The sequence below is a fragment of the Limulus polyphemus genome, unplaced genomic scaffold (genome assembly GCF_000517525.1).
Source record: "Limulus polyphemus unplaced genomic scaffold, Limulus_polyphemus-2.1.2 Scaffold164, whole genome shotgun sequence".
Classification (NCBI taxonomy): domain Eukaryota; kingdom Metazoa; phylum Arthropoda; class Merostomata; order Xiphosura; family Limulidae; genus Limulus; species Limulus polyphemus.
The window spans coordinates 418,312-436,443 of NW_013665774.1; the positions used below are offsets into that span (position 1 = coordinate 418,312).

General features: G+C 31.4%; 1 protein-coding gene across 2 annotated transcripts in view; it reads right to left on the reverse strand.

Moving 5' to 3' along the window:
• Positions 1-6: 6 nt before the first annotated feature.
• The window catches only part of LOC106477312 (flotillin-1-like), a 29,626-nt gene continuing 11,500 nt past the window's right edge, over positions 7-18,132 (reverse strand). Inside the window, exons 2-12 of one of the 2 annotated variants that reach the window (XM_013937900.2) lie at positions 16,365-16,440; positions 15,213-15,303; positions 13,120-13,263; positions 11,402-11,521; positions 9,303-9,398; positions 8,579-8,698; positions 5,546-5,760; positions 4,665-4,710; positions 2,951-3,088; positions 1,632-1,796; positions 7-667 (exon numbers count right to left, since the gene is read on the reverse strand). In XM_013937900.2, coding sequence (XP_013793354.1) covers positions 638-667; positions 1,632-1,796; positions 2,951-3,088; positions 4,665-4,710; positions 5,546-5,760; positions 8,579-8,698; positions 9,303-9,398; positions 11,402-11,521; positions 13,120-13,263; positions 15,213-15,303; positions 16,365-16,440 — 1,241 coding nt within the window. In that variant the 3' untranslated portion in view covers positions 7-637. The remainder of the gene's footprint in view (positions 668-1,631; positions 1,797-2,950; positions 3,089-4,664; positions 4,711-5,545; positions 5,761-8,578; positions 8,699-9,302; positions 9,399-11,401; positions 11,522-13,119; positions 13,264-15,212; positions 15,304-16,364; positions 16,441-18,132) is intronic. The other variant, XM_022381447.1, reaches the window with a different exon arrangement.

Sequence of the window (18,132 nt, forward strand, 5' to 3'; positions counted from 1 at the left end):
AGTTCGTGAAATACCACATACAATCAAACTAGAAAGATAAGAAAAATTTATTATAGTAAATTTTCAGTTTTATGAACTACTATTAAGGCAAAGGTCATATAAGCATCTTTAACCATAAAGAAACAATTATTTAATTTAACTGAACTTTTACATAAACAAAATAAATGATCTTTAGCAGTGAATACTGAAACAATAACACATTTATGGAAGTAGATAAAGTTATTTATTCCACCCTTTCTCTAGCATTTTAAGTGAAAGGTGACAAAAGTTCGTGTTTTTATAAGAAGTAAATAAGTCTATCTACCAAGTTATTACTCTGTAATTTACAAAGCTTTTGTTTCTTAAAGCATTTGAATATGCTTACAGAAGCACAACAGGTTTTGCGATTTAAAAAAAAGTTTTGTTTTTAAGTGATGTAGAAAATAAAATTTAACGTATGAAACACCTCTGCACAAACACACTGCTTAATACACTTGATACAAACAAGAATATGAAACTCTTATTGGACAACATGTTTTTCAGAAGAGAAATACATAAAACTACCCATATTTCAAATCAAAAGTGATGCCAAGACGAAAATAGCCATCAAATGTCACTAGCTTTATTTTCCAGATGATCTCGTGTCTTTCTGTTCATTTTATATTGTGGCTTGTGCCATCCTCAGGGACTATACAGAACAAAATAAAGACAGAAATTGTTAACTAAAGAGTAAATAATAAACCAGTGAGCTTTCAGGTAATTTGTCTAATTAAAAACATTCAATGTATGAGAAAAACAAAAACGGCCAAGCTATAATTAGAGCTATTACTAATCAAGGCCCGTTATAGGCAAACAAAATTGTGTTTCCTGTTTTTTAATGTTTAGTATCTTGTTTTAATGCTTGGATTGCACATGTTTCTTATTCTATCTTTCTTATATTTATGTATAAGTAATGTTTTCTATTATCACTTTTGATCTATATAAAACAACATAACATTTTACTTATCAATATATTTATTTATTATATTTCTTTTTTAAAAAAAGACAAAGAAAATATTTATCAGAAATGAAGGTTAAACAATGTAATAGGTTTGCATGAAAGCTTAAATATAAACCCCATGTTTTAGGTCTTACCCGTGCGATTGGTGTAAACCCTTATTTATATATAACACAAAATTGTATGGAAAATAAATTAATGCAAACATGTTTTCATCAGAGAAAGCAATAACAATTTTCTAATGCAAATTAAGCAATATAAATCATCAGTTCTAAGTGTCTAATGGACTTACTTGGTACAAACATTCTCTGGTATTTTTATAAACTGACACAAAATTGAATTGATATTTATCAGAGTTACTCACAAATGTGTCCAGTTTGACACATTTGCAGAAACATGATATACTACAGGTAGTTTATAAGTAATCTTGATGTGAAATTTGATAAAAACCTTAAAAAATGTTTTATCTCGTAGCTGTTTCCTATCTCAATCAAACATTTTTTTTAATACCAGAAGTCAATGTGTGATATTTTAAAGTTGTTTTGTAAAATTCCCAGAAACGTTTTATAAAAATCATTAGAAAATTTATTGTTTGCAGACATTTCAAACATTTTTTTTAGTCAAACCCTTAATTTCAAAAGTATCAACAACTTACATCAGCAATGTTGACACCGGTGAGTCTGGTCACAGCTTCAGGAACTCTGTTAATTATATCCAACACCTCCCCAGTCAGTTTGCTGGCACCAACATCTCCTTTACCCCCAGATACCATGACAACCCGTTTACATTGAGACAGTGGGGCTGCAACCTCAGCAGCTACCTAAAAGTTCACAAAAACACTGTTTATACAGTAAGATTTAACCTAATATTTAGCTCAAGGTGTACAAGAAATGTTATTTCTATTGAGATACTTTAACAAGAAAGCACCGAGTCTATTCTATATAATAATAAACCATAACTGACAGCACTTGTTTCTTATCAAGCTGAACACCAGCTTATGTTTACACTTTAAACTAACCTATATGAATTTATAAAAGACCCTGGCAAGAAAGCTATAAGATTATTGTATTATAATAATAAACCATAACTGACAGCACTTGTTTCTAATCAAGCTGAACACCAGCTTATGTTTACAGCTTTAAACTAACCTATATGAATTTATAAAAGACCCTGGCAAGAAAGCTATAAGATTATTGTATTATAATAATAAACCATAACTGACAGCACTTGTTTCTTATCACATTGAATACTGTCCTCATATTTATAGGTTCAGACCAATACGGGCTTGTAAAATACCTGGTGGGGGTTTACAAAAGAAAATGAAAGACCCATCTAGTAATAATGTACTGAAAAACAAAATACATTAAAATTAGAGAATATGAGTTTCTCTTATACATTAATATTAGCAATTAAGTTTTAATTGTAAATAAATTAAAAATCTGTCATAATTTTCCCCTTTAAAGAAACAGCACTAAATCATACATAACTTGATAATTAAGCCTTCTTTCATAGCGAGATAATTTCAAATTTTTCCTTAAGTAATGTGAACCAATTTAAAAAAAAAATAACAAAATTATGGTAAGTTGAGTTAAAAGTCAATGAAAACAGAATTAACCAGCAGGTTTTAGAAACCTAACCAATAGCAGTCAAGTGTGTGATTATATTATTTCAAAGGCAAAGATATATTAAATTATTAAAGCAGGTAGGTTTAAGGATAAAATATGCAATTAGCTAGTTGAGCCTGCCTCTGTTATTGGTTTAAAATAGTAACTATGACTGTTATGACTTAAAATCAACTCAAGTATGACATTAAAAACTAACTACAACTTTTTTTCAAATAATTGGCACTAATATTTTTTATGAAAATACACTTTCAGAACCTCAGAGAAGCCAACACAGTATGTAAATTTAATAATGTTAAAAGACAGAAATTTATACTGTTTTAGATCAACTGAGAAATAACTCCATCCTCACCTTCGGCAATGTTTCCAACATCATATCGATCATAGCAGCTTTGTTGTATTCTTTAAAAGCATCTGCTTTTTTGGCCATCTGTTCAGCTTCAGCTTTGGCCTTGGCTTCAATGGAGAAAGCCTCAGCTTCTCCTTTTAACTATTAAAAAAATTTGAGCAGAAACAACTAGTTTTACAAAATTCCTGCTTCTTGTTCACAAGATCAATTCTGTGTTTACGATTGTAATTTTATAACCTATTTAAAGTCTGTTTACAAAATTTTAATGGATACTGAATATTTTGTGTGAAACTGATCACTAAGTTAACACAAGTTAGAATGCCGTCACTTTTGTTAACTGTATCTTGAAATGCCACCAATTCAGCAATATCCAAATATTTACCTTTATAAGAAAACTAATAACAATAATTAAATGATGGTAATTACATATAAAATCTTCCCAGATCCAGATTTAGAAAGATATAAAAGTTATATCACAACACTGAGTCACATGGAGTAATAATTTCTCCTACTCTCACCATAACTTTAATATTTAATGTGTTATCTTAGTTGACAAGTTGAACATTTTGTTCAACATTTTCTTTTAGATATAACATCTTTTTGCTACACTTAATAAATACTGAAGTACGTTTACAACTTCTTTCTCTCTCTCCAGAGAAGCTTCCCAGTTATGGTTATTATACAATACTTATGTTAATGTAATAAAGTAAATTCTAGCTTAAATACTGGATCATTTTTCCAAGTACACTGTATCACAATAAAGTTTTTCTTAAAGTCCCAAAGCTACCAAAAGCTTGTAGTCTTAGTTAAACAGTCTCTTTTTTCACCAACAGCAAAACTATTTGGAAAAATTGTTTTTTGTTTGTGTTAGGGCAAGGCTTTGTCCACCACAGGGAATTGAACCATGAATTTTAGCACTGTAAGTCTGTAAACTTACTGCTGTACTTCCACCTGGAGACAGGGGAAAATTATTAATCTAGGTACAATTTTATCCACCTTTAATTGGTAAACATTTATTCAAATAAATTATTAATTTTACTTTGTCTTAGATCCACAATTAAAAATATTTATATATCTATACTGCAAAAGTTTAGCAATTTATACAGGAGTCAGTTTTCAGTCTTGTAACTGATAAGAACACATGTAAAGTGAAGCAACAAGTTGTAGACATAAAAGAATTGGTGTCAGTCAACTTTGGATCTACACAGAGTATATCATTTAGATGTGAGAAAATAACCTGATCCAAATTATATGTAAAAAGAAAAAGCACAAAAGCTGAAAAAGGTTGATAAATTAAGAATGAAATGAACTTCAATAATAAGAATATATTTTGAGCTAATTTATTCAGAGTTCATACAAAAAGTCATATTAAGAAATACTTCATAAAAAAGAATAGCTACTTTCATTGTAATAACAGACAATCCAAAATGTTTGGAAAAAATTAAAATTTTTCAATGGCTTGTATATGAATAAAATACCTTTACTTTGGTTAATAGCATCATTCCTATCATTATAACATACATTTTCAGAAATGTTCAGTGATACAAGTGTTTTTCAGCAGCTCATAAACAACTAATATCAATTAAACATCAATTTTGGCTATTAGACTGACAGAAACATCAGTGAGGGTAAACACACACTTATATCAAACATTAATGGAGACATAGATCAAACACAAATGGCACTTTTACAATAAACAACATAAACTAATACTTACTCGAACTGCTTCAGATTCTGCTTCTGCCTCCATTATAACACGGTTTCTAAAAAAAATACATTACCTAATTTAAAAAAATGTTAAAAAATGATACGAAGATTTAGGTACATGATTTTTCTGGGTTTCATAATCTTTTTACCGAGTCAAGGTCCAATTTTATAATATTCAACGTGTACTAGTTGAAAAGTTTATGATTTGTTTCTAAAAAAAATACATTACCTAATTTAAAAAAATGTTAAAAAATGATACGAAGATTTAGGTACATGTTTTTTCTGGGTTTCATAATCTTTTTACCAAGTCAAGGTCCAATTTTTATAATATTCAACGTGTACTAGTTGAAAAGTTTATGATTTGTTTCTGAAAACTTGTGTTGCTGATTTGATGTACATGAAAACAGTCTATGAAATAGAAGAAATTATTTGAATTGTAAACTAATTAGCATACATTTTTCCACACAACTTTCTCATCATATGCAGCAAATAATGTTAACTACATAAAATCATAATAAAAATGAATATTACAATAACTATTTGGGTAATTGATAGCTTCTAAAACCTTAAAATCTTTAAGATAAAAATAAAGAACTAGGGCAGTGATCTTTAAAGCAAACCCTAGGCTTAAAACAATGATCACTATAAAATCTTCATAACAAAACAACCATTATTCATATTTTAAATTACTAAACCTTCACGTGTAATAATCATTAGAAACATTGTGGAGTTTGTTTTTTTCATTGTTATGCACAAAGCTACACAATGTGCTATCTGTGTTCTGGCCACCACAGATATCGAAACCTGATTTTTAGGGATTATGAGCCCTGAAACTTACTGCTAAGCCATCAGTGAGAACGTTAAGAATAATAAGTATGTAAAATCACCTACTTGTTAGCCTCAGCTAGTTTCTCCAATCGGTACTTTTCAGCCTCAGCGGGACGCCGCACTACAGCATCAAGCTCTTTCTCCTTACGGAGGATTTCTTGCTCCTGTACTTGGATCTGCTGGGTTCGCTCCACCACCATCACCTGCATCTGTTCTTCCTTGATGAGCTGACGAGTCTTAGCTGCCTGCAGGCTGTAGGCCATGTCTGACTCTGCTTTCTATATGACGTACATTAGAATAATAAAATAAAAAAAGTAACATTTCTGATGCTGGTCACTATATTTTACTAGAGTTAAATATGTTTTGTTGTTTTTTTTTCCAATAATGCCTCCACATAGAATACTTAAAAATATTACCAGCACTTACAGAATATGTATGAATACATATATAATGGGTTAAAAAAAATTCCCATGCTGCATATTACAAAGTAATGGAAAAAAACTTTAAAAATGTAAATATTTCATATTTGAACACCTTTCAATAAAAAACATAAATGAAAAAAAAGTAAAGAATTATTTCTACCTCAACAATGTCTGAGCAATTTAGTCATGAAAATAAATAATAAGAAACAATGCCTGAATTACTAAAAGGATGAAAGAAACCCTAAACCAAGAAAAACATTGACTTACAGGGAATATTTACTTATGCCTAGGATAACATGCTGCACTTTCACTGTATTTATTACTGCAGTGAAGCACGAGATAACTAATTATCAAGGCAGTTATCATATCAGTGAATAATACTTTCATTCATGAACTTTTATGAAGCATTTGGATCTTTTATATAAATCTGTTTGTATCAGACATTGACGGAAGTAGCAAATATAATTTCTTATATTGAAAGATATATATATATATTTCTTAAATTATTCATTTGCCAGTTCTTTGTTTTAAAAGACAATATAGAAACATTATAAATTTTTGGGTAACCAACATATATTAGCATTTTCCTACACTGAAATTGTATTTCCGATAAATACTTACCTCCTCTCACATAATAGCTTTCCTTGATTTGTGCTGCCCTCTATATTCTCAATTTTTACTCGCCAGTAGCCTTGACGCTCCAACCTACCCTCACGTGTTTACAAGTGATAGAGTTGTGCTGTAGCATGGAATAACCCTCCACCAATAGGAGTGCGACACACCCTTCAAGTGCAGCTGACTCCATTTATACTGTAGAGCACTCTCATCACTTCTCTATTTGGCATTCAGGAGTGCAGTTGTGCTAAATTTGCATTCAATACTTTGCACTTTTATGTTCACTTTAACTTTTAGCTACCTTTCTGACAACTTTATGATTGTTTCATACTCCAATGTCCTAATTGCTACCTGTTCCACAGGAATAGGAACAGAAAAGGATTGGAAAAGATAAGAAACAAGGGAGGAGATAGAGGAACGTAGGAGTGCAGCCTCCACCCAAGACTCTTAAGTATCAAGGGCATCCCCAAAAACAGACTGGCATGAGAAAGGAGTCAGGAAAAAGTCGCACAGATAACAAGCAAGCAGATGCATGTGTGACAAAAGGGCATTCCTGCCAAGGAGATCCCAACAACAAAGTAGCCACATAAAGATGGACAAAGCAGAAGTAGAAGATAAACACGGCAATGTATAGAAAAGAAGAGCAATTGTATCTGCCAAAAAACCTTCAAAAGAATGGTGGATAGCTTCAGAAAGGGGGTTAACAGATGACATATGAGGGAAGAGAGCCATGAAGGTAAGATAAGGATGAGAAAACTAGGCAGAGAAAAACGAAGGGTAGCAGCAGGATCAGAGCCTCATGTCCAAATCAATGATTCCAAGGTATGAGAATCAAGAAATGGAAACTCTGACCAATGGTATGCCAAAGCATGTAAGTCAGCCAAATGTGGAAGTCTAGGCATACTGGTTTCTGAATGGATAAGGAATTGTTCAACACGGACACGAATGTCTGGTGAGGGGTGAAGAACCAAATAATCGGACATCAATTAAGGAGGGAGGGGGAGGAACCATACAAAATAGGAGGAAGAGATGAAAGGTAAACCTGAAAGATCATGTCCAGAAAGGCTGAGGAAGGACAAGGGAGATTCATAGGGGTAGCTTGGGAAGGAGCTACAAAAGCAGGAGATGGGAAAAGATTGTCCAGAGAGATCCAACTGCAGCTCAGGAGACATTGCAGGTTGCATGTAAGACTAATTCGCAATACACCAAGGCCAAGACTTCCTCTGTCAAAAGTGTGACCCAAAACCACAGTAGTATTAAGTATGACTAGATCAGTTGTGGCAGGATCCATACCAGAAGCCATAGTTGTTACATGAAATTGAGTTCATCGCGTGGAAAAGAAAAAAAAATTCCACAAGAAAATTTAAGATATAAATGATAACAAAAAAAACTTGTCAAAAAGGTAGTTAAAAGTTAAAGTTCAAAAATGCGAAGTACTGAGTAAAAGTTTAGCACAACTACACCCATGAATGCCAAATAGAGAAGTGATGAGAATGCTCTATGGCATAAATGGAGTCAGCTGCACTAGGAGGGTGTGTCACACTCCTATTGGTTGAGAGTTATTCCACGCTACACCACAACTAGTCAACTATATCACTTGTAAACATGTGAGGGTAGATTGGAGCATCAAGGCTAGTGGTGAGTGAAAACTGAGAATACACAGGGCAGCACAAATCAAAGAAAGCTATTATGTGAGAGGGGGTAAGATATATCAGAAATTACATGATTTTAGTTTATATTGTTTACTGGTTAAATATCCTCATTTTTTGTACTGATTGGCTATTTGTTGGAGGACTCACCTTTGACTCTATTTTGGAAGGAAATGGGTGGGGGGTGGGGGGTGGGGGGTAGAAATTAACCCAAAATCATGAATTTTGCTACTAGGAGGAAACATGTCTAAACCACAAAATAAAGAGACAAACAAATCCTCTACCAAAACTAAGAAATTTGATTTAAATGTGACTAAGCAAAGAATGGTGTACTATAATTATTAAATAAATGTCTTTTATCAACCTATGTCTTTCCCTTAGCATTAAAAAAAAAACTCTGAAATTCATACCTTTGTGTTTACTTCCATATCATATGCTGCTTTCTTCAATTCAAAATCTCGCTGAGCTTTAGCTATTTCAGTATCATTTTGGTAACGGGCAGCCATTCGTTCTTCTTCGGCTATAGCTTCCTGTTGTTAAGAAAATACTCAGTTTCAGTTAAAAACACACACAAAGAAATGTGTAAAACAACGAAATCTAATAAATATTTTAAGGGTTGACTCTCAAACATTCTACAGTCTCAACAACTATGGAAAACAACCCACAAAGAATAAAATGCACCAAACTGTTGAAACAGTGTTAAAGTTTGAGATCAACTTACTTAAGAAGTTTGTGAAATGCATTTAGATTTGTTTTAAAAAATGGGTTATAACCAAAGTAATATCTTTCAATATTCCAAGTGCAAAAGCTTTCCATTTAGCTGCTAGTGTGGATTATTTCTTTACTCATTTCATGAAACTCTTATATAAACATTTTGAACTATCTAATGTAAGGTTTATGTATTTTTTGACATACATAATGTTTTTACTCATAATATAGATTTAAAAAAAAACAAGACAAATTACAGCAAGAAAAATTGTCTCCAATAAAACTGTTCTATGAATTTTACTCCTCTCTCATTATTATTATATTATCCAACCAATTCTTTTCAAATAAACCTTTAAGCTATTTCTTCACATGAATTAATGTCAGGTTGTTAACTTAAAGACAAACTGTAATCTTAATTTCACCTACTTTGATTTGTGAATCTTTTCTGGCTTCTGCCTCACCAATACGAGCATCTCGTTTCACTTCAGCTGTGCGTGCCATTCCCAATGCCTTAAGGTATCCCTACAGAAAGTAAATCTACTTGAAAAAAATGTTGGTTTCCTGAAAGTACTTCCATTATTTACTTAATGTATAGATAACTGAATTACTTTAACTGGATGTTTGGATATGTATATGGTATGTTTTTTCAATGCTAAACTTAACTTAGTATAAAAAAAAAAACACTAACTTTATGAAATATTGTAGAAAAATTAAAATAATTAAGTTCAGAAATTGGAACTACATTCATACTAGGATATAAGATTCATCATAATTTTGCAAGTCTTTTCACAGTACTTCACCTATCTAAAGATTCTTTTCTCAGAAATATCCGATAAATACAAAACATCATGATTTTACATATTTCTGAAAAGAACAAGGTAAATAATTTCTTATAACCTATATAAAAATTACCCATTAACTGTCTTGCTAAAAGGTTGGGCAAATCAGCCAAGTTTGTATTCATTATATTTTTGATACAATAACTTTTAATACGGTACGTGTATCTTCACAAAATTTGACAGACTATCAGTAAACATTACTAGTCTTTCCCACACAAAAAATCTGATTTCTTAATGAAGTATTTTTATTAAAGATTTGTCTGTGAATATATCAAGTCTATTTTTTTAGACTAGTCCAAATGCAAAGTAATTTTCATGTTAAGATTAAAAATACCTTTATTCATCTGAAAAAATCTCATTTGTGTAATCTCTAAAACCTCCTAAATAAATTTCCAACGTTTTTTTTTCATTAAAACTTTATATTTTATGTTATTTTCTCTACTCTAACTCTATAGAACTTGGTAAATTTGACCGACCTATTAACCACTTAAAAGAAAAAAATTATCTAAATTACTCTTTTTTTTTCCTTTCTGGAATGACCTCAAATTGTAAAATGAAACTACATTTGTTTATCATAAATAGCTTTAAAGGCATAACAGTATACATCTAAAATCATAAATAATATTCAACGTTAAACTGGTACACAATTAAAAACATTTTATTTAGGCCTTAAAAAGTTGACGACTCTACATGTTTTGACGTTACAACGTCATCCTCAAGATGTAATAATATAGTAAAATAAGTAATAATATAATAAAAATGTTCCACGAGGCATGCATCTGAGAGGCTCATGGGTAATGAAATTCGATAACGTAACGTGAGATCCACATTCCCCAAGTGATTTACAACTTATAATGGCATGAATAGTAGTTAGACACAGTTAAAAGGGCAATCAAACAATAAAATTTAAAGATAAATAGATGTATGCTGTTACGAGTTTAAAGCAACTTAGAATAAACAAATGTAGTTTCATGTTACAATTTGAAGTCATTCTTGAAAGAAAAAAGGGATAATTTAGATTTAAATTTTTTTTTGGATGGTTACAAGGTCGGTCCAATTGACCAACTTTGTACAGAGTTAGGGAAGAGAAAATAACAGATAAAATACAGTTTTCTGAAAACAAGTGTTTGAAATGTATTTAGGAGGTTTAAGAGCTTACTCAAATAAAATTTGAGATTTTTGAGAAGGAGAGTATTTTTAATCTTAACATGAAAATCACTTTGCACTCGAGGTAGTAAAAAAAACTTGATATATTCACAGACAAACTTTTTTTAGTTTATTAAAAAATACTTCACTAATAAATCTGATTTTATGTATGTAAAAGACTTATAATGTTTACTGAAAGTCTGCTAAATTTTGTGAAGATATACATACTGTATTAAAAATTTGTGGTATCAAAATTATTACAACTTGAAACAAGTAAAAAGAGGTCATGTGGTCGGTAAAATCGACCAAGCCCGTGTTGAAAGAGTTAAGTCAACATGGGTAAAAAATAATAAGTTGTAATATTACTATGGCTTCCGACTGAAAAACTATTTAATCTAATACTTTGAATGCTTGTGTTATCTTTAATACAAGTTTTCATAAAAATGCATATAATATTAAACAGTGCTATATTTTAGCAAGTAGGAAAAAAACAATAACAAGATTTTAACAGTGAAATTCTACAAAATAATTAAAGTTTACCTGATCATCACCAATATCCTTGATGGTGTATGATACAACAGTAATACCCATATTAATCAGATCTGATGATGCAACCTCAAAAACTTGCTTGGAAAACTTCTTTCGATCTTTATATATTTCCTGAAAAACAATTTAAAACAACTAATTTTCTTCATGGATATGAATATTGAAAGTGAAAGTATACAGCCTTCTGCACACCCCTAAGAGTCCTTTAGCATTCTAAAGGGAATCCATTGTGGTAAAGACCAAGTTTTTATATCATGTTTTTTTAATTTGATTTTTAAAAATATGATACTATGTTTCATTAACTTACATTTTATTATGGCAGGAATTCGGGATTCATTTTAAGGAATTAAAAGATTAGCCAATAGAACTATGGTATACTGGAAGTCACTATTCTTTAACTTCAGACATGAACCAAGTCCCATTTTTTTCTCAGTCAAACATACGTTTGTCACCTTCTTAAACTTACAATATTCTAAAAAACTCAAAGATTTTCAACAAGAAGTTTTACCATTACATCTTCCAAAAAATGTAACAAGTCCCCAACAAGGGAATAAAATCACAAATTATTTTAATCCAACTATCAAAAATATGCCCCCAAGCACTATTTTTATTTTAGAAATAAAAGTTATTTATAATTCATTACGAATTGGTTATATATTCATTGCTACAGCCTCTTTACTAATACTAGAAAATGATTTTATAATTCCCTTATAAGTGTCATGGGCAATTACAGATTTATAAAATGGGAGAAAAGATAATAAAAACAAAAAGTTTTAAGCCAATAAGCTGAAGAGGATGATGATTAATAAAAAAATGGTGTTTTGAGAGCTCAGCTAAACTAAACTTCAACCAACAAATGGCAAACAAATAACTGACACATAACTGTTTGGTGCTAGTCAATTGATCACTGTTTTTAACATACATACAAAGAGCAGACACTTTTTGCATATAGGTTAAACAGTGAAGAAATTAAGTATGATTTGTACCTATCTAAACAGTAAACTAGCTTTAATGCTGAGTGCTTAACTTCTTTTGGGTTATTTTGAAGCTTCCATTGACATGCACAGGAGCAGAGTGAGCGGATGGGCTCAAGCCCCTGCCCTTATGCCTCAAAAGTACCCTTTTTCTCAGTCACTAAAATTGTCAACAACTACAAAAAGATATGCCTGATTTCACAGGTTCCTTGCTGTGAGTTATTAAGCATTAAAAAAGACTTTAGCTTTGAAATGAATGGAATACAGGGACTTGTAGGTCTTTACAATAAAAAACAACTGTGAAATGCTATCCAGTGTTAATATGTAAAAAGTAACTGCTTAGTTTTAGATTTTAAAAGTGTCTAAGACCAAAAGAATAGGGATATAAAAAAAAAGATCTGTTTGCTTTTTAACATCTCTTATTTACCCTTTGTGTACCAGAGGCAATCCAGTCCCCCATAACACTTCACCACACCAAAGGCTCACTTTATGATGTTTGAAAAACTTTTTTTTTTTTGTCAATGAGCCCCCACTCTTTTAATGTTCTCTTTTAATAAAAGACATGTACCTATATAAATTATGAAAAAACAACATGACATGTGTTCTTAAAAAATAGTACACTTGAATTTCACAATGTTGTGAAATTGTGTCTAATGATTTCATAAAATACTCTGCATGTGTAAATAACATATTTATTATAGTTTCTAAATCTGCCAAAAAAAAACAGCCTGATCCCACCTCAACACTCATTTGACCCATAATAGCTCTCTGATGACCCTCTAATGTCTCCAAGGCAATATGATTGATTTCTGATTCACTTTTCCCCAAAAACTGCTGACATGCTGCTCTCAGCATTTCCATACTTTGTCCTTGCACTTTAACCTTTAATCAAACAAAAAACTTATTGTTTAATATAAAAATGTTTTCAAGTATATTGTAAAGTATGTTAAAATGTTATACACTAAAGGTTTCATCAGTATCTAAATAAAAACATATTTACTACATATTTCATATGAAATTATATCCTTATCGTTCTAAACTTGGACATGTCTCAAAACTTTGTTTAAAAGTTTAAAATCATCTTAACTATTTAAAAGTTTTCAAATTGAAAATAGAATTAAAAAACAACTTTAGAAACACTGACAAATATTTTTTTTGTATTGCCATGTTTTAAAATATACTTATAAAGCTTTGATTTCTACCTAGCGTCATCACAAATTTTCTTGACGAATAGCAAATTCTGTAGTCTTTTTTTTCTCTCTAAGATTGGAGAGATTTATCAGATAATAGATAATATATTATCTTAAACACACTGTGACATGCATGTTTACTAGTTATATTAATGAAATGTAAGGACAAGTATTTTTCATAAATAATTAGTTTACTTAGTAGTAGTGTACCAAAGCCAGATATCCCAATTCTCTGTAATATTGCTTAATAATAATAATATAGATAAGATATTACCTTAAACACACTGTGACATGCATGTTTACTAGTTATATTAATGAAATGTAAGGAAAGGTATTTTTCATAATTAATTAGTTTATTTAGTAGTAGTGTACCAAAGCCAGATATCCCAATTCTCTGTAATTTTGCTTTATCAATGTGTTTAATGATTAATGAATAATTAGTATACTTAGCAATAAATATCACTGTTTTCCATAACAATGTTATACTCTTTTCTCAACCTTACTGACCCTCATCAGTCATGCAATACCCCTTACTATACTGGAACATTTTTTAAAAGGCATATACAAAAATAATGTCCAATAAAACGATATATTTCATATTTTCCTAATGTGTAATCAATGTCATCAAGTAATGTTTATTTTCATCACTGAAAATTTGGTAGTTTTAGTAGTGTCGTGCAAATTTGTAGGGAGAAACCCCAGGAGTGGTATTAATAGTATCTTCACCTTGTTACAGATTTTATGTCACATCAAGTACATGATATATTTTCATTTACAACAGTTTAGAATTTAAAAAAATAACTTATTCGTAAATTAATGAAACCAGAATATACCTATCATATTAAATGAAAGGTAGATCAAAAATGTCTTTAAAAAACAAAAGCAAGTTGGAAATATGAATATTAGTCTTATGTGAGAATAATCAATTAGTTAAGTGTAAATGATTAATAAAACCGACAAGTAATCATTTAGCAAATCCCACCAACCACACAGCTTTAACCAAAATACCGAGTTAGTTTATCAAAAAAAGGAGATAAATAAAAATATATATACATGCACAAAATATTTCAATTCTTATAACCTTATGATGTAGGAACACAATGAAAGTGATTGATAATAATTTGTTTTTTAAACTAGGTGCAACTGCTTTCTTTGAGGATAAAAAAAAGCAAAATAAAAATATTGAAGCAGTTGCAACCTCTTTAATGTTTTATTCATTTGTTTTTAATATCTTAAAGAAATATCTGCATGTACAAATCTCACAACATAAGTTATCAAACAGGTGTATCTGTAATAAATCAATGATAGAAGAGTATGTTTTTCTTACACATTACCATTACTCATTGAAACTGTAAAAATGTAAGAGAAAATATAAATAAATGATACCATCTAATTCTTTACCATAACAGCAAGCGGATTGTGTCAAAGTGCATCTACATCACCACACACATATATATTTATCAAAGTGTTACATTTATTTTTAGCTCGGAGAATAAATATAAAAATCACAGAAAAACTTTTTGTATATGACTTTCTTGTACACACAACACAGTATCAAAACACATTTTGTATTAATTATGAAAAAGATTTTCACAGCAAAATGAAAAATTTCTTTGAAGGTGTCAGTTTGTTTTGTTTTACCTGGGCAATCCCAGTAACAGAGATTGGAACACCTTGTTGGGTATAAACTTTAGGGCTTTCAATGGTCAAAGTGATGGTGTTCAATGAGATCCTGAAAAAGAGCAGAAAACAATACTTTAGAAAATACTTCTTGTTCCTAAAAATTAAAATCTTCTGTTCAAATATTCATCACGCTTAAAAAAGGATAAGATGGTACTTAATTCAAATTTTATCATTAACACATCAATGTTAAAACACTTATACACTCATTTTAGAGATCTTTCATTTTGTTGAGATGTTTGGTAAATTCTATTTTCCTTCTTAGTACATTGTCACAAATATATGTGAATAAGGCATCAGTATCACCATCATTGAAAGTTAGCAATTCAATTTCTTTTAGCTCACATCTGCCTCGTCTGCAATAGCCTAACTGAAGTTTTTTATCTTACACACTTTACCTAAAATCGTGCTTCCTAACAATATCTCTCACAAACCTTAAAATAAAGTGGGTACAAATTACATGTATTTCACTCTGTTCAATGCACCCCAGTGTGTTGGTTTGAGTAGGGCTATTTTGTTCAATTAAGATTGCTTCCTTGATTTTTTGTTTGATATTTAATTCTTTGTTTAAAATTAAAATGATTTTGATAAATACATTATGGTTCTTTAGTTGCAATTTTGGTAAACATGGGAAATTTTTTTATTACATTTGATTAATCTGGTTTTCAATTTTCTTCTGGTTTCTCCTATGTAGAATTCTTGGTGGTTATTTCATTACTTTATACAAAATGCTGGTAAAGTATGATTCTACAACCTTTGTATTTAGTAACGGTGCTATTAGAACCATGTTGATGTGTTAATAAAACAGGTTTTGTCCATAGTAATTAAACCCAGTTCTACAGATGTTAATATTTTCTATTTTCACAATCGCTTTTTTTTTTCAGCAAGTGCAATTGTATTCATCTTACTTTTAATTTCTTGTTTCCATTCACAAACCATTCTATACCACCAATCTTAATGTTGAATTATCATTTTTAACAGATATGATTGCAATTTGTGTAATAATTTTTAGGATGTTTTCTAGAGCCTTACTGTATAAAAGAATTGTGAGTAGTGTAAAAAATTATACTTTAACAGAAATTTTATTACCTTTAGTAATATTGATGAACTTACCTTTGAACTTGCTGAATCACAGGCCAAACAAACACCCTGCCACCAGGTACAATTAATGGACTTCCATGGCAGCAACCTTAAATTTGAAAAATTAAAAAAATTACTGAACAATCTATACATTAATGATCTTGTGGGGAAACATCAATATTTATTGCCTTTTTTCCAAAACAATAAAAAAAATCTTAAAACGCTTGAAAATGAAAGTGTCTATTAATTAGAAAAGTTATAATTTTCATATACATAAATATATTTCCAATATGTACTTACCTATGTATATGAAAATAATTTTTTTGCATGCCACAAGCCTTGCACTCCCACATACCCCACGATTATCTGTGTCTCGCATACAAGTCATCATGCAACAACCCTCTACCAATAGGAGTGCAACCCCCCCCCCCCCCAACTGCTCGTAATTCCCTCTATTCAATTCTACCAAACTAACACTTGAGTTCAGGCAGAAAAGGAAGCATTGGTTTTCAGTGGGGAGGATGGGTGGGAAGTGCAAAAGGAGGTAGGTGGCTGTCAGAAATATATTTTCAGTATAGGAAAATTATAACTTCCAATATAACCATAAGGGAGAGAATTGAATTGGAAACCAAACCACATTATATCATAATCTCAATTCCATTGAAGACTGTTGATAAATCCTCTACAGACAGTAATGTAGGGGAAGGGAAACTGGATGTGCTCCAAAGGTGTAGAGTGGTTAAGGCTCAATAGAGCATACGCGGCAGGTCAACTCCAGTCCAAAACCAAGCAGAAATGGTAATATAACCTCCAATCCATGGTAGGAGGAGAGTTCACACTATCTTCACCTCAAGTTCAATAGAACAGAAATATATACTGTGCAAACAAAACAGGCATATGTGCAATCCACAACTAACCAGACATCCAGAAATCTGATTGACAGCAGTAAGAGATGTGCACCTGTGGGAGGTCACATCATACTCAAACTCAGTCCAATAAGAACTCCACTGTGCAACAGCAACCTCAAGCCACAAAGACTCCTTGATGTGGAGTGCCAGAGGGAGAAGCATCTCCTCCTGTAACATTATATACCCTTTTGTGATTATGGAGCAAACTGAGTGAGGAATAGGAAAAACACAGGGAACACGTGTCAGGAGTTATGTTGATTGGTCTTGCTTGAAATACAAAACCAGTCACTGGGAACTGACATCCATGTGATGGTAGGATGAGGGATTCCAATCGAAGGGGTGAACTGCAATGTGATGGATCAACTCCCAAGCAACATCATCTCCTCGGTCAGGACTATACAGCATTGGAGTGCATCATGAACCTCCAGATACCACTGAACAGAAGTCGATTGCCCCTGTACATTATATACAACCATACCCACCAGACTTAAGTCCCATGATCAAACAGCCAAGTTAAGAAATTTGTAATAAGAAGAATAGTGGGCCGAGAATGGGAAAAGCCCCCACTCAAAGACCAACAGTGGAAGATGTTCCATTTATGTTGATAAACTGCCACTGAGGAAGGGCAAATAGAACAAGCTAAGAAGGAAGTGACCTGCTGAGACAATCCAGTTCTCTTCACCAAGGACCTGATAAATGCCAGGCATGAAGATGGAGGATAGGAAGGTTAGAATGAAATACTGGTAACTGAGGTTGACATAGAAGGGATAGAGTGAGATGAAGAGACAATGAAGGGGCAGTATGGAGTCGAAGTAGTCGAGGAAACCAGGGACATGCTAACCAGTAAGTAGCATTTGAAAGAACCAGACAAGGAGTGGCATGGATGATCAAAA